The sequence below is a fragment of the Grampus griseus genome (assembly GCF_964374135.1).
Source record: "Grampus griseus genome assembly, chromosome: 6".
In the NCBI taxonomy this organism is placed as follows: Eukaryota; Metazoa; Chordata; class Mammalia; order Artiodactyla; family Delphinidae; genus Grampus; species Grampus griseus.
In genome coordinates this window covers 95,800,532-95,828,302 of record NC_139000.1, presented here as the reverse complement: position 1 = coordinate 95,828,302, position 27,771 = coordinate 95,800,532, and the positions used below count along the sequence as shown (strand labels likewise).

Below are 27,771 nucleotides of genomic sequence, written 5' to 3'. Positions count from 1 at the left end.
TTATCCACAAATAATTCCCTCCTCGTGAGAATTGCAACCCTGTCAGGGTGACATGTAGCCATAATAACAGAAGAACAAAATTATAACTAAGTTATAGTTGCCTTAGAACCATTTATAGTTGATTTTTTTTCTGATCATTAGCTCAGAATTTGCAGAGTCAAATTCTGTGGTTGTTGAAGTACATGTTAGGTCTACACTGCTAGAGTAACAGAAAGTTTTCTTGGAGGTTTGTCCTCTTTTTATTGGTAAAATGTTATGCGAGCATGGAGGAAAAGTTATGGGTACAGACACACATAGATACAGGTACAGAAGAGGTATAAAGAATTTGTATCAACTCCATCAGGGCAGTTGTCATTCATTAAAGTGGATGCTTTTGTCCTTTGTGGTCCTATACTGTAGGCGGAGATGTTAAATTAAAACATTTCAAAGAATTAAAGGCATCATAAACAATAAGTCGTAAACAAGTCCTTTACCATATAATTAGGTTTCTAAGGAAAATAAAATATTATTTATACAGTTGCACAAGAATAATATTATTACTTGAAGTATATACACTTTAGAAACATTTATTATCTCCTAGATAAACTCATGTGATTACAGATTCAAAAGAATACAAATGGATGCTTTCATAAATTTGAAAAGTGAATATTCTCCTAAGTCTTTGGCATTTATTGACATGGACTAAGAAATAAAGTTTATCCCTTTTTGTTTCAGATTAATAAGCAAAGATTTATTGTTAATTTTGCACAAAGAAAGAACATAACGTTTAATTACCACCTCTTAACTATTTTAGAACATTATGTTTAATACGTCTGAGCAATCATATTACAATTACAATCAAAATGCATATCTACATAACGCTGCCACTAGGTAAACTCTACTTTCCCCATCTGGGTTTTTCATGCACAGCAAGTATTTACTGAGTTTAACTGTCATAAAAAAGGCTTATTAGCATACCTGTCATGTTGCAATATACAAGGGATGGTCCCAGCGGGCCACTTCCATCTGAGTCGATATAGTAGAGCCCTGAAGAGTTTCCTCTGTGCCTGTGGGCTTCACATGACTGCTCGTAGACAGCTGCAAAGAACACGGGTCTCAGACAGGAGCTACAGTGGGATGGATCCCTCCATGTTGTGAATTAAGTGATACTTTCCCCAGTGACACTCATTCTGCATTGCTCTCAGGCACATTTTCTTTAGAGGAGTGTTTCCCTGTTTCAATCAGATAGAGTGAAGATTCTGAAGCACAGGGTGAAAGATTTTAGGAGGGATCACTGTGGGACATGTGGATCTGAATCCTGTATGTTCTAGAAACATAGGATTCTTTTCAAAATTGTGATAACTGGATTTACTCTTGTCTAATTCTTTTTTATTTCATAATATCTAAGCACCTGAAGTGCATTGGCTTAATCTCCCTAAATCATCTGCTTTTATCTAAATAATCATGTTATTTTATAAATTACTCTAATTATACTCTTTGTTTACTTAAAACAATTTACATATGAAATGCATTTTTTTCAATGAGATGAATTTCACAAATCAGCAACTCTTCTTCATTCAGTTTTTAAAGTTTGCTTTAAAAAGAAACATCCTTAAATGCTTTGCAAATGATAATTCAAGAAAATCGAAGAAATATATATAATATATATGAAATATCTCTTTATAGTTTCAATTTATCTTAATTCATAATTGAATTTTCTACATGTACAATAAATGTTTCTCTGTGTACAAGGCAAGTGATTAGCATCTGCAGATGATGGACTCAATATTCAGAAGACATTTAAATGAGTGATCAACCAAGTAACATCTCCAGTGTGCATCACTCGCTGCCTTGACAGGAAAAACCCTTTGAAAACCTGAAAAGCCGCTAATGGCTGCTGGGACAGAAGTGCAGCACTGATTCTGGCAGAGTGATGGACTGGATCGTTAAGCCAGCTCTAACGATCAGATTTGGCAACCACACAGACAGACTCAGGTGGTGGTTAGGCAAGATCCACAAAATGGAGTGATCCGAAGAGGCTATGGCTTTATGCCATGCTACAGTGACTGGATTATCTACACTTCTAACTTTGCCTATTTCAAATAATCAACAAAAACCCAGGGAGAGATCGAGGGGCTGTTTTTCTCTCATCTCAAAGAAAAAGAACATGAAGGGAATGCTTTTTGTCCAGAGATTTTACAAAGGTAAATATCCTTTTGTTAAACATGGTCAAGTGTCAAATGTACCAGACTGTCCCAAATCAATGGCACGGCTACTACCATCTACACTGTTGGACACAGAGACAACATGGACTGCTTTTCCACCATGCGTGCATTTTGGCTGCTCATGTTTACACTCCTATAAATACATACATATGCTCATGACCACCTAGAAAAGTGTCCAGAGGGATACACGAAAATTGATAGCAGTGTTTGTGTTTGGGTTGGGGCTGGAATTGCCTAGGAAACAAAAGTAGAGGAGGAATGACTAGGAGAAAGCTTGCTTTAAACACGAATGCACACGTGTATTGATCGTGCACTTAGACCCAAAAATAATGGTCTGGTGATCATTTATTTTGATTTGGCAATATCTCATCTTCATGTAGCTTACCAGTTAGATGATCCCAATAAAGTCAATTCAGTTATTAGACCAAATCATGGGGCACAAATGAAACACCCTACATATATATATATATCTGTTAGTTTTAAAATCCGAGTTGTTTAGAATGATGTTTAGATCACAGTTACTGATAGCATTTTAGCCATATTTCTTACTCATTAATATTCAGTAGATATCTGCTTCATATAAGACACCTTGCTAAGTATGATGGAGGACACTCTAAGGAAGAGATCACCCCATTCCTAACTGTGACTTGGCCAAGTCACTTAGCCTCAAGTTTCCCAGATGTCCAGCTCTTTTCAAATGAAGAGTTACTCCGGGAAATTCTCATCTGGCACTAGTACAGTAAATAGAGTTGCAGGTGGAATTGCTCTGGTTGAACTTATGGGATGTTTAGGGCATAAGTCACCTCCCTTTGTCTTCCAAGGTGCTTTGAGCTCCTCTGTGGAACCTTCAGGGCTGAGGACACAGGGCTCTCATCCCAACACTGATGCCTGCCTCACTGGGATTCACTTCCCATAAAGACAAATTTATGCCAGTCCAAACTCTGCTTTTCTCCCATATGTGGAAATAAAATTAAATAATTCACAGGGAAGAGTTCTTAAAAGTGCAATGTATTCTCCCAGTAGGAGGGACTGAACATGGTGAGATCTGTGAATTTTCATATCATGCTGTCTCTCTCTAAAGACCCAGAGAGAGGAATGCTACCAGAGAAGGGATTCAGAAACATCAGCAGTGACACACAAATAGGGAAAAACGAAAAGAAAAACATATACAAAAGCCAATAATTAGAAGACCAAGGGCATTTCAGAGGCTCTGTCATAAGCTAATGGATTAACAGTCAATAAAGTTTTGTTAGCTTTAAAGTTGAAAGAATAATTCTTCAGAAAAGAGACTGGTGTTCTAGACAGAAGAAACACCACTAAGAGGAGATGGAGAGTGTGACCCTGGGTAAACAACCTAGCCTCTCTCGTTCCTCAGGTGTAAAATGTAGATAAAAATACATTTACCTCCTAGAGTTGTTTTGAGGATTAAAGGAGTTGAAACATGCAGAGAACTAGAATCGTGCAAGTACATGGTAAGTTCCAGTAAGTTCCATCATCATCATCATCATCATCACCACCACCATCATCATCAGAGAACATCAAGATTGCAAGGAACCTAAGCATTTGCCTGGCTTGTCACTGATGTCTAGAAGCCCTACCGTGTTAGCTGCCATCCTGTACTTCTTCTGAGACTTTTCTTGTTTAATTTTATAAATATTGAGAATCTAGTAACTCATGCTTTTTACTTAGGCAGACAGGACTTGAGAACTAAAATTAGATTCCGTTCGAGGAAAAGAACAAGATATAATATCATGAGTTCTAGATTTAATTTATACTTTGACTATATTTTATTTTCCTATGCTTATTTTCCTTTGTCTACTATTTTTTCTATCCTATGATATATGTATTTCTGTTAGCTGCCTTATCATCAATAGGAAATAAATTTGATTAAAAATAAACCAGACAAAAATTAATGTCTAAAATAATTATTTTTTGTTGTTGCTTTCTAGCACATGGTTGCACACACACACATATACACAAAATAATGGAAAGAAAAATAGAACTACATGGAAGTCAGAACAGAAAGGAGAGTGAATGAAGTGTGAGGCTTACAGGAATGGCAGGTTGCACCGATGTAACCAGTGTGTGCACAGTTGCAGGAGAAGGTGTCCCAGGACTGGGAACATTCACCCCCATGTTCACAATAGCTGGGCAAACACCTAGAAGAAGACAGACACAGCACTATTTCCCACACTTGGTCATGATAAATGTGTATCTTAATATTCATACGTTGTAATGAAAACAGTGACTTGATCAGAAAAATTTCAACATGAACAAAAATTGTTGGGTCTGTCATCAAGGTTTCCAAATGTAATATCAATCATAGACTAAAAAATCCATTAGATGCTACCAACTGTCATGTATTTGTGACAGACAAATTTTCTACACATCTCATTACATCAGAAAATGTGTTTTCTTTTTCACAAATAAGGCAAGATTAATTTCATACATGACAGGGATATAAATTGCTTGCAATGGCCATAGACAGCACATTTCCCATCCCTGCTTCCATGTCCTTGCAGTGTGAACTATAGATACTTCCATCAAAAAGTATAGCTTACTTCACCTTGAATCTGGGTTGGGCATAGGACCTGCTTGGATCAATGAGGCATTAGCAAAACACAGCAGAGGCTAGAAAAGTGCTTGGGCAGTGGGCTTGCTCTCTTGCTGAGTTTTGAACCCTGAAAGCACAACCACATGAAGAAACCTGGGCTTGTTCAGGTTGTCTAGTCACCCCTGTAGGTTCAAACCACAGGACAAGTGAATGAGGGGATTATAAGTCAACCAGCTGCCAGCTGATCCCCCAGGCAACCACAGATGCATGAGAGAGCCCAGCAGCAAATACAGAACTGTGAGATAAACAAATTTGTTGTTGTTTTCAGCTAGTAAGTTTTAAAGATAATTTATTGTGCAGCCAAAGCTAACTGATATATGTATACCACATTGTAATATGTTACCATGTTGACTTAGTACATAAGGAAACATTTTAAAGAGAAGGAAGGAAGTCAGGAAAAAGGAGAAACTCTTTATCCATATAGCATCACAGTGCCAGGGGTTCTGAATGTCATCTACTTTAGATCAGACTGATGATGCCTCTAGGAATTAGATTTAGAGATCACTTAAGACTAAGGGATTTATTGTTATTTTTTCCCCCACATAATTGAATAAACCACAAAATCACTCAGGTAAACCAAATAACCACTTATATCTCATGGACATTGTTACATCTCACTTTTTGAAATTGAAAGTTTAATATTTGTTTATAAGATTAAAAATTTTAATTGCAAGAATGTTACTTAATTTTTTTATTATCAAAAAGAGGTGCTATTCTCAACAAAATAATAGAAAATTGAATCCAAAAATGTATAAAAAATACATAAAACATAATTGAGTAGAATTTATTCCAGGTATGCAAGGCTGCTCTAAAATTTGAAATAAATAATTTGAAAATTAGTATAATCTATCACATAAACAGGCTAAAGAAGAAAAACCATTTGGTCACATAAATAGATGCAGAAGTATTGGACAAAATCTAACACTGATTCACGATAAAACAAAAATAAAACCAACCAAACAAAAAACCTTGGCAAACTAGTAATAGAGAGGAACTTCCTCAACTTGATTAAACAAACAAACAAACAAACAAACAAAATCTCCAAAACTCTACAGCAACATTATATTTAATGGTGAGAAACTAGATGATTTCCTCTAAGTATGGGAACAAAGCAAAGATTTGCTCTCACCACTCTTATTCAAACATCATACTGGAAGTCTTAGCTAATGCAATAAGACAAGAAAAGGAATAAAAGGTACAAAGATTGGGAAAGAAGAAATAAAACTATCTTTGTTCACAGATGACATGACTGACTATGTGGAAAATCTCAAATAATCAACAAAAAACTTCTGAAACTAATAAGTGATGATAGCAAAGCTGCAGGATTCTTTCTTATAAATGAACAATGAACAATTGAAATTTAAAATGAAAACCACAACACTTACATTAGCATTATCCAAAAAATAGAATACTTAGACAAATCTAACAAAACATATACAAGATCTATATGAGAAAAATTACAAAACTCTGATGAAGGATAAAAAAGAAAATCTAAATAAGTGGAGATATTCCATGTTCATGGATAGTAAGACTCAAAATTGGCAATATTTCAGTTATTCCCAATTTGATCTATAGATTCAAGGGAATCTCAGTGAAAATCCCTGCAGGTAATTTTGTGGATATCAACAAATTGATCCTAAAGTTTATATGGAAAGGCAAAAGACCCAACAAAATATTGAAGAAGAAAAAAGTCAAAGAACTAATAACAGTACTCAACTTCAAGACTTACAAAGCTACAGAAATCAAGACAGTGTGGCACTGGCAAAAGAGCAAATAGATTAATGGCACAGACTAGAAAGCCCAGAAACAGACTCACACAAAATTAATCAACTCATCTTTAACAAAGAAGCAAAGGCAACTCCCTGGAGAAAGGACAGTCTTTTTAACAAATAACTGCTGGAACAACTGGGTCTCCACATGCACAAAAAATAATAATATAAACACAGACTTTACATCTTTCTCAAAAATGAACTCAAACTAGATCTTAGAATTTTAAAATGTAAAATGCAAAACAGTTAAACTCTCAGAATATAACATAGGAGAAGATCTAGGTGACCTTGGTTTGGCAATGACTTTTCAGATACAGTCCACAAAAGAAAAAAATGATAATTTTGACTTCAGTAAAATTAAAAACTTCTTTTCTATGAATGACATTAAGAGCATGAAAAGATTAGCTATAGACTAATGGGTAACTTGCAAAACACGTATCTAACAAAGGATTCATATCTAAAATATAGGAAGAGCTCTTAAATTCAACAATAAGGACATAACCAATTAAAACCCAGGGCAAAAGATCTGAACAGACACCTGGCCAAAGAAGGTATCAAGATTGCAAATAAAAATATAAAAAGCTTCCCAGCATCACATGTCAGTAGAGAAATGCAAATTAAAGCAATGAGATAACACTACAGACCTATTAGGATAGCAAACATCCAAAACACTGACAACACCAAATACTGGCAGGGATGAGGAACAACAGGAACTCTCACTGACTGTTGGTGGGAATGCAAAATGGAAGACAGTTTGGCAGTATCTCACAAAACTAAACATCTTCTTACTAAATGATCCAGCAATTGTACTCCTTGGTATTTACTCCAATGAGTTGAAAACTTACTTCCACACCAAAATCTGCACGTAAATGTTTACAGCAGCTTTGTTAATTGCCAAAACCTGGAAGTAACCAAGATGTCCTTCAGTAGGTGAATGGACAAACTAGTGGTACAGAATATTATTTAGCACTAAAAACAAATGAGCTGTCCAGCCACAAAGGACATGGAAGTATCTTAAATGCGTATTACAAAGTGAAAGGCTACGTAGAGCATGATTCCAACAATCTGACATCCTGGAAATGGCAAAACTATGAAGAGAGTAAAAAGATCAGTGATTTCCAGGCCAGGGGTTGGGGGAAGGGAGGGGAATTGAGAGGTGAAGCATGGGAGATTTTTAGGGCTGTGAAACTATTCTGTATGATACTGTAATGGTGAAGACATAACATTATGCATTTGTAAAACCCCATAGAACTGTTTAACACAAAGAGTGAACTTGTAAACTATGGACTTTGGTTAATAAGAATGTATCAATATTGGTTCATCAATCGTAATAAATGTACAACGCTGATGCAAGATGTTAATAATACAGAAACTGTGTGAGAGGAGACTGGGAAGAGAGGAGATAAAGGGGAGCTCTCTATACTTTCTGCAAACCTAAAACTGCTCTAAAAAATAAAGCATATTAATGAAAAATGTTCATTGTGAGGGACTTAATACAGGCAAGTATATAAAACTAAAATGTATTGAAATTCTCACCTTAGAGAAGGAAAATATGTGTGTGTATAGATTTATAAATTTATACATAATTTTATATAAATGTTATATTATTTTTCTATTATTGCCATAACAAACTACCACAAAGTGTATTAAGAAAAAGAGAGATTCACACCAATGATAGGATCTGTGCTTAGAAGACAGGACAGTATAAACATGTAGAAATACCCAGAGCACAACATACAACCCTGTTTCATCCCAGTCGGCTCCCCAACAGCCACTTATCTGCAAATCAGAAAAGGTAAAACAAACATCGTTAAAAGGAAAGTAGGAAAAACAAAAGATGAAAGGGAGCATCTGGCTATTTTATGATATTTTTTTCTCCTCTAATACTGCACAAATTACACTCCCAGACACTGAAATTCCAGTAGATCTAACCAAAGAACTATTTTGGTTTTCTTTGGAAAAATATGGGAAAATTTCAACTGTCAGTAAGAACTGGAAATAGGCAAACTCACCTTTACTTTAAAAAGAAATAAAATGATATATAGTAGAGTTTTTGAAATTTTTCCTGGATATGCTTATTTTTAATTTCTGACAAATTTCAGAACCGTTTGTCAACCTTAAGATTGTGAATTTCAAAATCAGTTTGGGCCAGTTGGGATTCACATGTGGAATAAATGGTGCCCGACTTATTTATCTTTCTGGAGAGGTTTACTAGGTGAATGCATAGGATGGGGCATCCATACCTTGACAGTCAGTAAATTGCTATAACAGTCGAAGAACAGGACAGTCTATAGCAAAGTCACAGAGTATTAGGAGTGGTGGTATTTCAGATCATGTTACCTAAGAATCCCATTGGACCGAAAGGGTGGCTTGATCCAAGTAGGGTCCATCCCCTTTACCCCTCGCTTGAACAAAGTAACTTCTTGCCCTTCTTTTCGACACGTTGGAACTCTCTAAAATCATACTAGAATAGATTCCATACTTTTTAACGCAGTGAAAATGACTGCTTTATGATAAAGAATATCATAGTTTACCTAGAAATGTTTTGGGATAAGATTTTTTTTTTCATAAATAAGAACTTAAAGTTTGTGGTAATTAATTTTCTTCTAAATGTGTTATTTTCTATTAAAAAGAACCCCAAGATGTATGATGCACAATGTCACAGTTAGCATCTAGAAGATTAATGTTGGGTCAAAGGCAGTGGAAGTGAGGAAAGTGACCCCATCAGCACCATCCATGGCTGGGGGTGCTCTAGACAGCAAACACCTGAGCCTAAAAGGAACCTGAAAAGAGCTATGTAGCCTGAGTTACATGACATGAAATCCCAATGTCCAAAACCCCAAGGGTGTAAGACACGATCTCTCCTCACTGCTATCCCCTCCCCACAGCCTTGTCCCAAAGGACTGCACTGCCTTCTCTATAAAGTGTCAGCCGAGCCACAGGAAGACAGAGCGTGATGCACAAGTCCTTATATGGCTCAGGAAAGTTTCCTAAGTACCCCTAGGATTTCAAACATCTTTTCAGCATTTGCAGTGTGAGGAATGCTGCTATGTATCATGAATTATTCATTCCTGTGCCCAATGGATAGAAGTTAGAAAGCTAGCTGCATTTTAATAATAAATCTCAGATTCACTTGAGCACATTAGGACTTGCTCTGGGCAGGCAGAGTGGTGGGCTGGGTGGATGGCTGCGTACAGTGCACAGTGCCCGAAGACAGCCCAGGTGTGAGTGTCTGCTTTGCTGCACTTTTAAGTGAATCTATTTCATGGTGCATTGGACATGCAGTTAGTAGGTATGGACTAAAGGTTGAGAAAAAATGAATATTTTTAGTATTAAGAAGAATGGAGAGTAAGGACATGTCTTTAGATGTTGAACCATAAAAAATTACAAGTAGTGACTATATAGGCCATCCAAAGTGCCAATAGCTATTTTTATAACCACTTACAAAGTTGCCATGAGCCTCAATTTTATGGAAGATAACTTAATACCACAGATGTCTCCATAGACTAGTACAGATATCTGAAAATCGTTTAAAAATGTGATGTGGAAATTTTTCTATTTTAGTCACACACACACACACACACACACACACACACACACACACGTTGGTTTTTTGTTTTAGTTTTGAAATAAAGATCTTTATGCACAAAGGGGCAACCTTTATGTGAGATAAATATTGTGATTACACACGTGCTGTGATGGAGTTCTCCAAGCACTAAAATAACTTTCTGTGAGCTTCCCGACTGAAGTGACAACCAGGCTACTGACAGTGAGCTGTGACTTCCCACCCTCCTGACCCACTAAAAGTCATTCCCATGGGTGAGAGGATGTACTCTACCTCCAAAAGAGCATCTCTAACCCTCTCCCAATACCAAGATTCAGGGTGCCAGAGCTGGCTGCAATTATAACTTGCAGATGATGTTACACTTTCTATGCTAAAAAAAATTTTTATAATCTGAAAATTAGGGTTGAAAGTTTTGTCTAAATTCTTTAAATCATTTTTTTTCCTCTACAAATGAATAGAATGTGAACATATGGCCATGGACATTTGCATTAAAGAACTCAAGTTCTTGTGAGTCAATATTTTACATACTGGGAATTTATGATCTTCTCATACACTGCTAAATTGCACTGTAACTTGTAGTTAATTGGACATGACAGGGAAATTCAATTAGTGTTAAATTTGGATTAGATTTACTCCACAAAGGACTCTGTGCAGTGTGAACTTTGGAAAGGTGCCCGTATATGGATGTGTGAGGATGTCTGAAGTGTGTATATTTACTCAACACGAACTTAATGCACTCCTACTGCAGAGAAGTCAGACATACCAGTCACAGAAAAAAACTTGAATGTGTGATGGTTAAGCCATCACTTTTAGCCAAAATTACTTAAAAGGCAGACATGACTAACAAATAACTTCAGTAAAGTTGCAATTCTTAGCAATTTTAATATGCTATTGCTTTAAAGTTTTGCCTTTTTTGTCTTCTTCAGTGAAGTGGTACCATGTTCAGTATGTGGTAACTGAATTCTCTCTATTCTTTACTGTGTTTCAAACATCACTAGAAATCCCCAAAGCTTCCACCTTTCTCAAAGGAAGAGTTATTTTTCATTTTTCCTGTAGAATAGGGAGTGTAAGGTGAATGCAGCTGACCACATAGAATTTTGATTTCCGGGTCCTCAATGATCTCTTTAGAATATTCTAATCTGTTTTGTGCAATGTTCGAATTTTTTAAAGTATATACTAATCAATAATTATAATAGCATCAGTAGTATTCTGTGTGAATTAAGTAGCTTGGAGGCATACACAAGGGAAATTCATGAGAGTGTGTCTTCTAAGAAAATATCATTGGAAAGAAGCAATTATTTAAAGTTTGTCATTTTTGTTTTCAATGTAAAAATAATTTTTCCCTATGGAATGGATATCAGTAATGGAGAAGGGGCAAGAATATGCTCTTTTCCAGCGGTTCATTTGTTTTTAATCTACTATCAAAAAGTTGAAAACATGCATGCTGACATGAGATTGCCTACCTGTCTGTGAGGCCACAGGTGTCTATCTGGAGGTCACGGTAACTCCCCAGCGCCCCCTGCTGTATGGAGATGGGATCCACCGCTTTGTCACCAATGGAGATGAGCCTCAGGCAGCCCTGAAATCCATTCAGGGGACTTGCACATCCAGGGTCAGAGCTGTTGTCAGGACAGCCTGAATGAACATGGAGACACACACAGGAGAAAATAAACAGTTATGAAAAAATATCGTATGGTATTTCTCATATGCAAAAATTGCTACCTCCCCCTGTTTGCAGACACCTGAAGATTAGACTTCCTACACCATTTGGGAAGGTCACATTACCCATGGATAGGGTGGTGGAGAGCTGACAAGAACAAAATTTCTTGGTATTGGTAACGTGTAAAAATAATAACTAAAGCCAGGCTTATGGAGAGATGAGAGGAAGGGAAGATGTGAAATCTGACAAATAGAATTACTGTACATTTAATTTAAGCAGTTTGATTTCTTTTTTGAAAGCATACTCAAGAAATCACTCCTTTTAGCATGATGTTAAACTAGATGAACTAAGGGCATGTGATAGTAGAATGAGAAAAAAAGTTACAGGCATAATAGGACTTGCTAAATTTAAAATGCCTGAAAAATAATTTTAAATTGAGAATTGACCTGGACACCCTCCATTCATATAAAAACTTAAATATCATCTGTATGTGCATGTGTGTGCAGGCACAGGCAATATTTTAAAACACTTTTGATAATAACTGGTCTAAGAAATCTAATAGCAATTTATATTTACTTTTCTTTTTTTAATTAGGAACTTTAGTCAAATATCTTTCAACATTAACACATAGACAAATTAACAATATCTCATAATGATATGGCATTGCAAATAATGGAGAAAAATAAGCAACACAGAATATTCTATAAAAAAAAAAAGAAATGAGTTTTGATTAATTTCAAAATTAAGAGTTAAATTTTACAAGTTCTGCTACAGCCATTAATTGGTTTGCTGTAACTCACCAACCACAATTCTTATAGAGTGGTTTTGTTTTATCCTCCTAGGTTTCCTAAGAGACAATGCTCTTATGATTATGAGCAAGCACGTGGCTTTGAAATCAAAATCAAAACAAGATGGGGTCCAGAACCACCTTCTCCACATGGGGGGCCAGCAGGGTTTTGAGTGCCCTCCTACCCTCCACTTAGTTGTCCCCTAAAGGAATCACAGGTTCTTAAATTTGCCTACGGCAAGATTGGCAATGTAGGAGAGGAAGGGGAAAGTTAGGGAAAGAGCATAATATGGGACACTTTACAACACACCTGGCTCAGGCTTTTCAAAGTCAGTATCAGAGGGAAGAGGTGGAATAGGAGACTTTTCTAGATTAAAATAAACTAAAAAGACATAACTGTTTACATTGCATGAAGCTTGATTGGATCTTGATTCAAATGTTTAAAACAACCATAAAAACATCTTGGGGACAATTGCGATGATTATAGATTTGGTATTAGATTATTTTAGGAAACTATTGTCAAGTTTGTTAAGAGCAAAAATGATACTATGTAGGAGAATATCCATATTTCAGGAGATGCATGTTGAAATATCTCAAAGTGTAGTGTCATGATGTATGTAGCTTATATTCAATGGTTCAGGGGAAAATGCAAATATAGAAAAATGTTAATTATTGAACCTTAGTGGTATGCATATGGGTGTCCATTGTACTTTGCTTTCCACTCTTCTTTGTGCTTGAAACTTTTCATAATAAAAAGTGGTGAAGGGAGTTAGGTGATCCTCAAAAAATTAAATAATTAAATGACTCCCCCACCACCACCATTTCCCACTCCTTTTTGGATTAAAGAAAACAACTTATAAAGAAAAAAAGAAAGAAAGTTAGGGTAGGAGGATGCTGTCATTGTGAAACGTTTCTGTAAAAGGCAACAATTTAGGGAAATCTGCTGTACAGAGCCCAGACTCCCTTATTCCCCCCTTTTCAAGACTGAGGTTCTCCCCAGGATCTGCCAGGCTGAAGGGAGCTGACTCTCATAAGGCTGTGCCCCTCCGCAGGGACAACAGTGCCCAAGAATACAATGGAATGATGCAGTGCAGTGGCAGAGACCCATTTTCTCAACTGGGACCTCCCTGAAGGGCATCCCTGCTTCAGACTCCCCCTTGGCGTATTCAGAGACTTCTGTTGCAACTGCACTGCAGTTCAACTTGTCCCTCTGCCCATCCCAGCTGCTCTTTCAAACTTCCAGGTGTTGTTCCCAAGAATTACTCCCACTCAAACACCCACATGCAAATCTCCCATGCAGAGGCAGCTTCCTAGGGAACGCAACCAACAGCCCTACATAGGACAAAAGGTAAAAGCATTTACTGAACTGAGTACTTCATTTTCATGTGCAAATATGAAAGAAGCACAACATTTTTAATAATTAACATTGTTTTAATTCCCCAAAATTGTCAAGTAAATTTTGTTTCACATGAAATTTACCTATTTTATTTATGCTTTGCTTTATAAAATTGTGTTTCATTTACATTATTTCCACAACTGTTTTAACTTTTAGATACAATGTTATAATTATTCATCTTTTTGCTTTGCATTTTCCAATAATTTAAATAGTCAGGAATACTTATGTTAATATTTACAGACTGGGGTTTGAGGTTATTTTATCAGATTCTTATTTTTAAAATCGAATGGAATAAGTAATTTTATAAAGTAAAGATTTTGCTCATTGTACTTATGTGTTTTTCATTCATCTCTCTTTGTACTTCTGTCTTGAAATCACTGATGTACTTTCAAAGAGCAAAAACTGAAGATAGAGCCTCTTCTTGTTCCTCCATAATAGATGCTAGCTTTCTACCTAAGAATTTTCATAAAATACACACAGTTTACCTTTACTTTTCTTTCAGTGACTGAGGCTTTAATGTTGTGTATTTCTGACAAATAGAATTCAAAACAAGCCAAGGCCTGCATCAGGTTGAAACCATTAAAGGCACAATGAAACCTCATAAATTAACCTCAATGGGATTTTGACATTTCAAATTTAATGTTATGTCATAAAGAACTGTTTAACTCTACAGCCTTCCTTTACCATTTTCTTGTCTTATGTGAAAATACACACATTTAATTTGTAAGAAAATTACTGAAGTGTTGGATGTATCTGGAAAAACTTGATATATCTTTTTTTTTAACATTTTTATTGGAGTATGATTGCTTTACAATGGTGTGTTAGTTTCTGCTGTGTAACAAAGTGAATCAGCTATACATTTACATATATCCCCATATCTCTTCCCTCTTGCGTCTCCCTCCCACCCTCCCTATCCCACCCCTCTAGGTGGACACAAAGCACCGAGCTGATCTCCCTGTGCTATGGGGCTGCTTCCAACTAGATATCTATTTTACATTTGGTAGTGTATATATGTCCATGCCACTCTCTCACTTCGTCCCAGCTTCCCTTTCCCACTCCCTGTGTCCTCAAGTCCATTCTCTATGTCTGTGTCTTTATTCCGGTACAGCCCCTAGGTTCATCAGAACCATTTTTTTTTTTTTTTTTTAGATTCCATAAGTATGTGTTAGCATATGGCGTTTGTTTTTCTCTTTCTGACTTACTTCACTCTGTATGACAGACTCTAGGTCCATCCACCTCACTATAAATAACTCAATTTCGTTTCTTTTTAAGGCTGAGTAATATTCCATTGTATATATGTGCCACATCTTCTTTATCCATTCATCCGATGATGGACACTTAGGTTGCTTCCATGTCCTGGCTATTGTAAATAGAGCTGCAATGAACATTGTGGTACATGACTCTTTTTGAATTATGGTTTTCTCAGGGTATATGCCCAGTAGTGGGATTGCTGGGTCATATGGTAGCTCTATTTTTAGTTTTTTAAGAAACCTCCATACTGTTCTCCATAGTGGCTGTACCAATTTACATTCCCACCAACAGTGCAAGAGTGTTCCCTTTTCTCCACACCCTCTCCAGCATTTATTGTTTCTAGATTTTTTGATGATGGCCATTCTGACTGGTGTGAGGCGATACCTCATTGTAGTTTTTTTTGTGACACGCGGGCCTCTCACTGTTGTGGCCTCTCCCATTGCGGAGCACAGGCTCCGGACACACAGGCTCAGTGGCCATGGCTCACGGGCCCAGCCGCTCCGCAGCATGTGGGGTCTTCCCAGACCGGGGCACAAACCCGTGTCCCTTGCATCGGCAAGCAGACTCTCAACCACTGCGCCACCAGGGAAGCCACTCATTGTAGTTTTGACTTGCATTTCTCTAACGATTAGTGATGTTGAGCATCCTTTCATGTGCTTCTTGGCCATCTATATGTCTTCTTTGGAGAAATGTCTATTTAGGTCTTCTGCTCATTTTTGGATTGGGTTGTTTGTTTTTTTACTATTGAGCTGCATGACCTGTTTATATATTTTGGAGATTAATCCTTTGTCCGTTGATTCATTTGCAAGTATTTTCTCCCATTCTGAGGGTTGTGTTTTCGTCTTGTTTATGTTTTCCTTTGCTGTGCAAAAGCTGTTAAGTTTCATTAGGTCCCATTTGTTTATTTTTGTTTTTATTTCCATTTCTCTAGGAGGTGGGTCAAAAAAGATCTTGCTGTGATTTATGTCATAGAGTCTTCTGCCTATGTTTTCCTCTAAGAGTTTGATAGTGTCTGGACTTACATTTAGGTCTTTAATCCATTTTGAGTTTATCTTTGTGTATGGTGTTAGGGAGTGTTCCAATTTCATTCTTTTACATGTAGCTGTCCAGTTTTCCCAGCACCACTTATTGAAGGGGCTGTCTTTTCTTTTTTTTTTTTTTTTGCAGTACGCGGGGCTCTCACTGTTGTGGCCTCTCCCGCTGCAGAGCACAGGCTCCGGACGCGCAGGCTCAGCGGCCATGGCTCACGGGCCCAGCCGCTCTGCGGCACATGGGATCCTCCCGGACCGGGGCACGAATCCGCACCCCCTGCATCGGCAGGTGGACTCTCACCCACTGCGCCACCAGGGAAGCCCTGTCTTTTCTTAATTAAGAAAATTCTTGCCTCTTTTATCAAAGATAAGGTGATCATATGTGCATGGGTTTATCTCTGGGCTTTCTATCCTGTTCCATTGATCTATATTTCTGTTTCTGTGTCAGTACCATACTCTCTTGATTACTGTAGCTTTGTAGTATAGTCTGAAGTCAAGAAGCCTGATTCCTTCTGCTCCATTTTTCGTTCTCAAGATTGCTTAGGCTATTCGGGGTCTTTTGTGTTTCCATACAAATTGTGAAATTTTTGTTCTAGTTCTGTGAAAAATGCCATTGGTAGTTTGATATGGAGTGCACTGAATCTGTAGATTGCTTTGGGTAGTAGAGTCATTTTCACAATATTGATTCTTCCAATCCAAGAAGAATTGGATTCTGTTTGTATCATCTTTAATTTCTTTCACCAGTGTTTGATAGTTTTCTGCATACAGGTCTTTCACCTCCTTAGGTAGGTTTATGCCTAGTTATTTTATTCTTTCTGTTGCAATGGTAAATGGGCGTGTTTCCTTAATTTCTCTTTCAGATTTTTCATCATTAGTGTGTAGGAATGCAAGAGATTTCTGCACCTTAATTTTGTATCCTGCTATTTTACCAAATTCATTGATTAGCTCTGGTTGTTTTCTGGTAGCGTCTTTAGGATTCTCTATGTATAGTATCATGTCATCTGCAAACTGTGACAGATTTATTTCTTCTTTTCCAATTTGGATTCCTTTTATTGCTTTTTCTTCTCTGATTGCTGTGGCTAAAACTTCCAAAACTATGTTGAATAATAGTGGTGACAGTGGGCAACCTTGTCTTGTTCCTGATCTTAGTGGAAATGGAGAAACTTGGTATATCTTTATACCTTATAGGTGACTTCTACTAACCGCACTTAGTCACTAAGAATGTTAGGATAAAACATAGGAAACATTAAGTCAATACATAGCTTTGTGGAATCACTGTTATTCCTTTTCTGTTTTCTTCCTTTTCTCCATATCACCAGCCTCAAACTCATCCAAAATACAATGTAGTATCTAACTACATCTGTTAGAAGAAAACAAAACCATATCCAGTTGTCACGGGGAAAGCTTTCTGAAAGCGAAACTTTAAAGAAGGAAAGTTTGAGCGCTGAGTGCTCAATTCTCAGTTATGACATAAAGGTCAGGAAGTAGGGTATCACAGCCCAAGAGAAGCTCAGGGCAGGAGACACTCATTTGTCCATACAAATGGCTGCCCTGAAGCCCTGGTGGTAAAATGGCAGAGGACCATTCATCAATGACCTGATTTGGGATGGAGAGTGAAATGGACATTGAATAGTTATTGCTAAATTAATGAAAGATATCCATCATGACTGAGGGACTCAGAAGTTTAAGTACGTCTGAGGATGACAGATAAATTGTCACTATGTCACTGCACCAGAATGGGTCCTCAGATGAGACTTCATTAGACTTGTCATAGGCTTGTTGGCCTGCTGATGTTTCACAGAAGGACACTCGGGGATTTTGAACATAGCTTAATAGTCCCTGACTCTGCAGTTCAAGTATGCTATTGAGTAGTACAAAGATTCCATAAAAGGGAATTTATTAAGAGCTTAACTTTCCACCACCCTTAATAGAAGGCAACAAAAATCTGTGTACAGTATACTACAGTGAAACTGCTGTTGAAAGACACATTACAAAAAAAAGCACGGACTAAGAAAAGGCAGAAAAGGAAAATGAGATATCTAGATCACAGATCTCTCATGGGACGTTTAAGAAATGCTGCTATTAGTATACAGATGACCCTTCTCACAGTAAGAAAGCTGTGCTCTGAGACTGCCAGGCCAAAATAGAGACTTCCAGGTAGCCACAGAGCCCTGGTTTATGCTTCTGTCCTGAAATAATCACTGAGATCATCTCCTCCATTTGCTAAAGTGTCCTGAAATTATACGGTCACCCTAACTAATAGCAAGCTGTACTAGTCTGCTTTTACAGTGAAGCATTGCAACGAAATCTGACTGATCATATAATGATAATTGGAAACTTGCAGTTGACTATCCATTAGGAAAACCAGTAATGGGAAGGAAACCTGGTCAAGGAGTATTTCAGAACACGGGGTATTGTTTTCTGTGAAAAATCAGATATCATTAACTGGCTGTCACCTAGTTGACCCAGGAACACTGGCTTTATTAGTCCAAATATTGCTAGAAAGCATGGATTGGATGAAGTTCACTTCCATGTCAACATCACACATATTCTGGTACTGTCAGACACTAATCAAAAAGATAAGTAAACAGATACTGACATAAGCTACTCCTTGGATTGAATAATTACCCAGATATTGGAGTTTTCAGGGTAGAGCTTCCACTCAAGCTGTAGCTGACCTGTCTTACTTTACCCAGAACAGGGCTGGAACGTCCAATTAATTATGGAGACAAAGGGGCCCTGAGCAAGGGTTCTACATGTGCATAAAACTTGTGACTACAATAAATCTATTGAGAATCAGAACTCCATGCCTGTTGGTCCTAGACCTGCCTCTTCTGGTTTTCCTTGAGTAAAAATAGTATCCACCTTTTTATTTAACATTAGTAAATTAGTGTGTTTTGGTTTTGTTTGTTTTAGTTTGGCAAAGGCATTACTTGAATTTTTAAAATAGTATATATTCTTTCTCTAGGAAAAAAAGATGCTGCTGTGTCGATATAAAACGTACAGTTGACTAAGTTCGTTTGACTCAGTGGCTGAAACTGTTCTGTAGGAATCAACTGGATATTTATAGCCATGCGTATAGAGGTCACTCTAAATTTATACATTGGTTAGGAAGAAAGTGCTGTGACTGCAAGTTCTGTTTTTGCCACTCAGTGCCAACACAGAATTACATCAGAAAAATAGGAAAGTTGTAATGAAAAAAAGTCATTATACTGTCTCATGGAATGTTTAAACTTTGTAATTCCACTCATCTTAGGGACACTTTCTTCTTGGAAACTATATTAACAAGACAGCCTGCACATCAGCACAATTTTACGAAAATACACAAGAAAGGCTCCTTATACATTTTTCAACACATTTCCTCTAGAGCTCTAGGGTCCTTTCATAGATATTAGTGGAGCCAACGGCTGGGTCTATGTGCACAACCAATGTGACAACTGGATTCTTGAGCATTCATTCATCTTAACCATTGGAGCGTGCCACTAAAACCATGACACTGACTGTTGTCTCACTAAATTGACTGTACTTGTTAGGAATGTCAGATAGTTTGTGCATAAGGAAAATTTAAAAATCACTGGCAAGATGGTTCTTAGCAGCTATACCAATATTTATAGCATTTTTATAATAAAAAATGGGCACAATCAAAATGTCTATTAACATAAAATGGTGCAATAGGTGTGTAAAACATGGTATAATATGCATCAAAAAGCATACAGCCATGAAAATTGATTAGCTATTCATATCTACATGGCTGGACCTCAAAAACTAATGTAGAACAAAAAAAATGCAAGTCACACAAGAATTTATGCAGGAATATCCTATTTATAAAGTTAAAAGCAAGGCAACACAAGACAATTTATTGTTTAAAGTTACCTACATACATGATAGATTACAAAGAAAAACAATACAAAGATTGGTTTAATAAAAGCAGGGTAATACTTAACTAGGGGAATGAAAGTCTGGAGGAGCAAGGGAAGATTCAAATGTGTTGTAGTGGTTAATTTTGTAGATGAGGGGATGCACCTACATATACTCTTTTAGGAAACAATAGTAGTCTTCTTAAAATGTGTGCATATGATTTATTTCATAGTAATGACTGACTCATGTCACATCAGTATGTAAATATTTATGGAACGTACCTACTCTCACGTAGCTGTGCATTCCACATTCTGAGTATGTAGAATGTTCAACATGAAAGATGATTCGAAAAGTACTTTTTTTTTACTTTTTAATACAAAATGTTAAAGGTATTTTATTTAGTGTCATTAAACACTAGAGCACAGATTGTTCTTTCTGTATCATTTAGTGCTTCAAAATCTTTTAACCTTTAAATTAGAGCTCTTGGATAAATTCTTTATTTAGTTTTGAAGGAATCTGTTTCTCTCCAGAGCTATAAAATCCATCAGAAGTGTAAAGTTTGAAAAGAGTATCTGGGTCAGAAATGCGTCACATTTAACAAGCAAGGAAAGAAAGCATTTCTGATCTTTTAAAGCTGCTGGCACGTTTCCACCTTTCACAGGAAAGGTTGCTTTAGGGGACTTGAAAGATTAACCAACCTGATCCATGGTTGATGTGCTTGTTGTCAGTTCTCAAGGGAGAATTTTAGACTCTCTTGTTGGGCTATCAAGCTATCTCCACCATGATTCCAAACTTATTTTAGAAAAAAACACGTATAAAGTGCAAAACAGCAATAACGTCAGAGAGGACTTCAAGCCAAGATTAAAAAATAAATCTTACAGGTGACAGTTCTAAGCTTCCAGCGGCTCAGGATTTTTCACTCGAAGGCCCCAGGGGTGGAGATTTATTACCTTCAGAAGTTCCCCCTCCCTGGTGGAAAAGATCCTGGATGGACTCGGGCAAAATCCACTAAGCAAGCAAACACCCATACACTACAGTCCCGGGGAGACGGCCTGGTGCTGTCTTGGTAAAATCCATCACTAAGCAATGAGTGACATATTAATAGCCATTAAATTAATTCCTTCCTCTGTTGTATATAATGATGCCCTTTGTACAGGCAGTGGGAATAGAATGTTTCTTAAAGCGCAACCACCTGGGGATCTTGGTGAAATGCAGATTCTGGTCAGGAAGTCAGGGACAGTGCATCTGCATTTCTAAGAGGCTTCCAGGTAATACAGATGCTGCTGGTTCATGGACCACACATTGAGTAGCCAGGATCCAGGCAGAAGAGAAGCCAACAGACAGAAGAAGAACACCCACATGAAGCAATAAACTTGACACATAAAATCTGAAGGAAAGGTTACAAGGGTCACTTGGCATTAAGAAAATTCCCTATGGCAAGGTATTAAGGGTGAGAGAGAGAGCAATGACCTGCAATATTGTCTGCACACAGAATCACCCAGAGAGCATCAAGAAACCTGTTGTCCAGGTCTCGGGACCAATTAAATCAGGATTTCTGGGGATGCAGCCAAGCATCAGAATTCTGAAGCTTTCTGGGTGATTGCAATGTGCAGCCATAGTTGAAAACAGGTGCTGAATTTAAAACCAATCTTATTACGTGCACTTGTAAACAAAGCCAACTAGTAGACTGGCATTTGAGACCATCATTTATCATCTTTGTCCACTCAGCATTCCCAATGACTACAACTGAAAGAGAAAAATCATTCTTTGGTAATAATTTTCATTTAACAACATGGGTTAGAAGGCAGGAGCTAGAAAGATAATGATGGTTTGATTGCCAGTGTAGCTCAGTTCCTTTCACTTACCCCCCAAATAATAGGTGTCGCCTGAATCAATCTGCCCATGCAGGGAATGAGCCATGGAGGCTGCCTCACCGTCCACCATCACACTCAGGTGATTCCCTTTTGCAGATAAGGACACAGAATGCCACTGCCCATCATTCAATCCAGCACCTGGAAGTAAACAAAATGGGTTAAAAGAGATTCCTATAAACCCTACAGATGCCTCTAAACAGAGCAAGTACTTGAAAACAATACACCTACCTTGGACCACCTGCCACAGACCACCAAGAACTCACCTGAACCTCACCCAGGTCATTTAGCTGGCTGGGCAATGGAGAATGCACCACGGAAGACACAAAGAGACAGAGAGAGGTGTAGGGTAGATGTGGGCTTGGCTAGGGGGCTCTAAGTAGGCAATTAGGTGATGTGGTATGCTGGTCACTCTAATCTAGAGGAAAGTGCTACCCATGTCAATAGGAAGAGGGGGTTGTTGAATAAATTTTGTAATTGCAGAGGGTCCTTGCATCTTATCCACCACAGTCATGGACTGGCCTGTCTGGTACTTGTTTATGTAATAACAAAAATTATTATGTTCAGTTAGGAATATTACAGCCTATATGCACACTGCCAGGGGTGTTTTTCACTTTCTCATCACTCAATTTAGTCAGAAATGTGCAAATAGAAAAGAAAAGAAAGAAATCAGAAGGAAAGGGGTAAAGAGGAAACAAGAGTGGATCGCCCAAACATTCTACCTTGGAAAGTGCAGCATTGGTTTCTTCAAGTCTTAGGGCCTTAATTGAATAAAATTTCCATGAGTGAGCCTGAACAATCATGAAATGATAAAATATTTCCAATTACATGGCATTGGACGTATTTCAGTCTCATCTAGTCCATCTAGTTTGAGATGTTGAGAAGTACAGGTATTTTCCAAAAATATAAGTTATAAAAATAAAAACTTTTTCTTACTTTCGTATATTGTCATTATCTATAATAATCTGGGTAGACTATTTAGAAAAAAATATACTGGCAGTCTTTAAAAATAATAATTTAAGTATTAATAAAACATGAAAATTCATAGAATATAAAGTTATAAAAGCATTACATTAAAGTATGTGTGTGTGGGTACATATTCAAGCATTATATAAACATGGAAAAGAGTGGCAAGAAATATTCTTAAATATTAACCTTCATTTTTGGATGAGGGAATTGTGTTTTTCATTTTATGTCATTTTTACATTTTCTATTCTTTTTCCAAATTTGATACAGTATATCAAGCTATTATTACATTATTATTTAAAAAAAAAAGATTATCAGTCCTTTAAAAGCAGCACTGTCTCTTGAATCCGTGAGAAGAAATATCTATATTTTCTTCAAGTGGTGGAGTTGAGAATGGCCAATTAGTTGAATTGTTGACGAGCTACCAACTGTGCATGACTCTCCTACAGACTTACCTGCTGCGTCTTCTATTGAATGAAAAACCTATGCTGTGTCATGCAGATAAATCCATAAGCAGTACTTGTCCCAGTACACTCACCCAGACAATTTGTGTTAGTTTCTACTAGGTTATTTTGTGGACACAAACAACCACCAAGTTTCAATGAGTAACAACTAGGGTTTGTTTCTTGCTCTGGCCCTAGGCCAGCTGGGTCTCTGGCCTCTGTGTTCCAGGCGCTTATTCATGCAGGACCAAGGCTAATGCACAGCCCCCATCCCTGTCTCACGACTTAGAGAAAACGGCACTTGGGAGAATCTTGCTATGGCGTTGGCAGCTTCTACTCAGATGTGGCCCAGGTCCCCTCTGCTCACATGTCATTGGCCAAAATAAGTCACTTGGCCAAGGGCAAGGGATTCTTCCCCTTCACAGGAAGTCACTGCAACTCCCACAGCAGTCCCAAGAGATGCATGTTTCAATTAAGGGGGAAGGGGGGAGGGGAATAATCGGAACCTTAGAAATTATGTTGGTCAACAGGGAAGGGGGTCATAAAGAAATACGTTTGCTCACTGAAAAACAACAGTGGGATGACTGCTTGATTTTTTGATGCCATGTGTGAGCATGCTAGTCAGCTGGCATGACTCTAATCTGAGCATCTTCGGGAATGTCCCAATATATTTAACTAATATATTTTACGAATGATAAAGGTACAGCCTGTTTACAGCTCTGTAAGTTTAGAAGTCAACCTGTGAGAATTAGAAGTTATGTTAGAGCCCAATGGAGATGTTAGCCACCCCCCACCCCGCCAAATATGGTGGTATTCCTGGGAGAAAGTTAACCAGTCCTATCTAATTTAATATCATATTTTGGTATGTATAGCCCAATTGACCATGTGAATCCATGTCTCTCAAATGCTCTTCAAACCAGCTTTTTTTTTCCTGCTTGATCTCTCACTAATGACTTTGACATGGACTCAAGATCCACCTGAATGGGAAATGTTTCTAATATGACACAGAAGGTCAAAACTCCTGTTGTGAAAACAGCTATAACTTTGTTTTTCTCAGAAACATTAGTTATGATACTTCCCAACACTTTCTCACTTTCAGGGAGGGGACAGTTTTAAAGTCACTAGTTACTTCTACCACATGCACATGTACACACAATAAAAATGTTAGACGCTTGCTTTTTGTTTTATATTTGTGAAGCCAGAAACATTTTCAAAAACTCAACATTGGTTCATGAAAGATCATGAGAAAAGCCGAGAACTAGAATATGGAGGATTTAGGTTAGACACTTAAAACATATATTATGAAATTGAAATATAAAGTTTTGAAAGAAGTTCTGTAATCCTAGAGCTAAAGAGAATGAACAACCACAACAACAAAAATCTCTAAATGTTCCTTCCAGTCTTATCATTTGGTGTTTCTCTTAAAGGTTACATAGTATACCTGTCAGTATGATAACTATGTCCACTTAAAATCTGTCATTAAAACCCAGTATTTAGTTTGATTTTGCGAACTATTTCCTCTCTCTCTCCCCCTCTCTCACCTTCTCGCCCCTCCTTTGTCTCCCTCTCTCCCTCTCTACCTATCTAGCATATAGAGTTATTTCATGGGAGAACTTGCAGAAAGCCCTCAGAATATCTCCTTCAATTTGTAATAGATGCCATTCGCCTATATAATACAAGACTGTTCTTAGAAAAAGTGGTCATTCTAATTTAAAAATAAATGCAGGCATTTATATTCATTTTCTCCATCTATCCATTATAATTCTCATCCTTTGTTTTTCTTTAGTGTGGTTTCAACGCGGCTCACTTCTGATGAAAGGGCAGCCTGTTTCCCAGGCAACACTATTGTCAAAGGTTGGATGGAGACCAGAGAGTAGATTTTGTATTTTTGATTTGTGCTACTATGAAGATGATGCTAGTTCTATTACACTCCTCCAGCCCCTCGAAAGGCTTCAATCTGGGGGGATGCCGTGGTTGTGGGACTAGTGTTGAAATATTAATAACCAGAAGTTGTTAATAAACAGTGCTGTGCTAAGAGTTTATATATGTTATATCCCTGGATTCTCACCATAACTCATATTAGTGTCATTTTAAAGATGAGGACACTGAGGCTTCAGGAGAAGAAGTGGGCTATATATCAAAGGGGCAGAGGCAGACTTAGAAACATGCATGGGATGGGAATCCTCTGATACACCCCGCTCACTTGCTTAAACCACGTAATCTATTCTAATAATAGGAGATAATGACCACGGCAGTAGAGACAATTTGGCAAAGGGTGGAATTGTGTCTTTTCTTACATAAAGGGAACTCCATCGGTGAACACGCACGCTCATTTTCTCCCTCTTCCTGTGTTGCTCCCACATTTCCTCTATTTCCACGACCCTTCCCCACCTAGGCTCAGCCATATGAACACGCATGCACCAGATTATCCACTCTTGGTACATTTCTCAATCTCTTCAGAACTATCTTGAGGTAACTACTGGGAAAAATTATCTAAAACCTGGAAATACGTTAAAAGATGTCTTTTCAATGTCATTTAATGAAATTTAAGTTTCAATCTGATACATGGGTTGGGTACTTGATACAAGATTTAAAGTGGAAAAAAACTGCAGCCTGTTTTATTTTTCAACTATTTCAAATGTATAAAAGATTCCCCTTTATGTGCTACTTAAGCAAGCAGCAAGCATCATGAGAAATTTCTCTTTGGTTTTGCTTCTGAAAAATAGCACATTACACTGTAAAACCTTAAAAAGTGGTGCAATAAAATATTTATGTGATGTGTCAGCGCCAGCTTACAAAAACTTCAATAACTAATATATACGTGTGTTGGGAGAAAGGGTGGTGTGTACCCATGTGAAACAACACTAAAAAGCTATCTCTTTTAGCTCATATTACATGTAAATTATAAATCTACACAAACCAAGATTTAGGCAATTTACTGAAGCTGAGTTGACACTATCAACTCAGTTCATTTGCATGCTGACCATCACATATGTTTTATTTATAAAAAGAAGGCAAAATTTAATTTTCATTCCCAGCTTTTCAGTCCAAAACTGATTACCATAGGTCAGGCAAGATATTCCTTTCACATTCAACATTCAGGGAATGACATGTCATGGTCCTGCTTGGGTTTAAATTTTATCACTTTTAAATGCAAAGCATCCCTAAAGTTCAAAAGTAACATGACTTAGAAGTGAGTCTAGAAATAAACAGGTTCTTCTCAGAAAACTACAGAACATTCACCCAGTTAGAAGAAGCCTTATCAAAAACAAGTAGGTACAAAGGAAGCAGCGGCTCTGATGTAAGAGGGAAAAATAACTTACATTATTTTGAAAATCAATGTGTATATAGGTTTAAAAGGCAGTTCAAAGAAATCTATTTTCTCAAGACTACTTGGGATTAGGCTAATGTCTTCTAGCACTTCAAGTTTACTGCTAGTTACTGACTACAAACTTATAATCTTTTTTCATTTTTCATTTTATTTTTTTATTGAAGTATAGTTGATTTACAATGTTGTGTTAGTTTCAGGTGTAAAGTGATTCAGCCATATATAAATACATATATTCATTTTCAGTTTCTTTTCCCTTACAGGTTATTACAAAATATTGAGTATAGTTCCCTGTGCTATACTGTAGGTCCTTGTTGGTTATCCATTTTATATATAGCAGTGCATATCTGTTAATCCCAAACTCCTAATTTATCCCTCCCTCTCCTCCCCCTTTGGTAACCACAAGTTGATAATCATTTATTTTTAAACTTTTTGATAATTATGCTTTGATGTAGGTAAACTTCTGTCACATTGACTGACACACCAACAGCCTGCAGTTACCTATTTCAAAGGAAAAAAGAATCTAGTTCCCTCTAGTGGGATTATGAATATCTCATGGATTCAGTCATTCATTTACTTTAGAGATCACCAATCTTAGGTTTACATGTAAGAAGGTACAGTCATGTCAAATACCTATACATCATCACAGAGAAGATGTTTATTACCTGCTGTGACGTCCCTTACTGGATGTCCAGGCTGGGAGAGACTCAACTTGAGTTTTCCATCATTAAGAACAAGGATGAAAGCTCCTGACCTGTGTTGAAACTGACTGGTCAGCAACAGCCCTGCTCTGTTCCACGTTCGAAATTGGAAGATGGCAGACACTCTGTCCTCTCCGGAGGTGCCTGGCAAAGCCAAGTAACTCCTGGAGCTCAGGAAAGTCATGGGGACAGTTTGCGGGTGCGAGCAGGAGAAGGACACATTTCCCTGTGAATACAGTGAAAGAGGCTTTAGGAAGACACAGGACGGATGTTTCCATTTCATTGACAACAGATTTTCCAAAATTTACAGAATTTCTTATCAATGAT

At 37.4% G+C, this 27,771-nt stretch overlaps 1 protein-coding gene across 1 annotated transcript in view; it reads right to left on the bottom strand.

Annotated features, from left to right (window-relative positions):
* The window catches only part of LOC309823944 (contactin-associated protein-like 3), a gene marked incomplete at both ends in the record, with an annotated part of 187,812 nt that overhangs the window by 53,002 nt on the left and 107,039 nt on the right, over positions 1 to 27,771 (bottom strand). Inside the window, 5 exons of the mRNA XM_082656618.1 lie at positions 958 to 1,077; positions 4,257 to 4,363; positions 11,616 to 11,787; positions 22,001 to 22,147; positions 27,409 to 27,670. Of these exons, the coding sequence (XP_082512744.1) occupies positions 958 to 1,077; positions 4,257 to 4,363; positions 11,616 to 11,787; positions 22,001 to 22,147; positions 27,409 to 27,670 (808 nt within the window). The remainder of the gene's footprint in view (positions 1 to 957; positions 1,078 to 4,256; positions 4,364 to 11,615; positions 11,788 to 22,000; positions 22,148 to 27,408; positions 27,671 to 27,771) is intronic.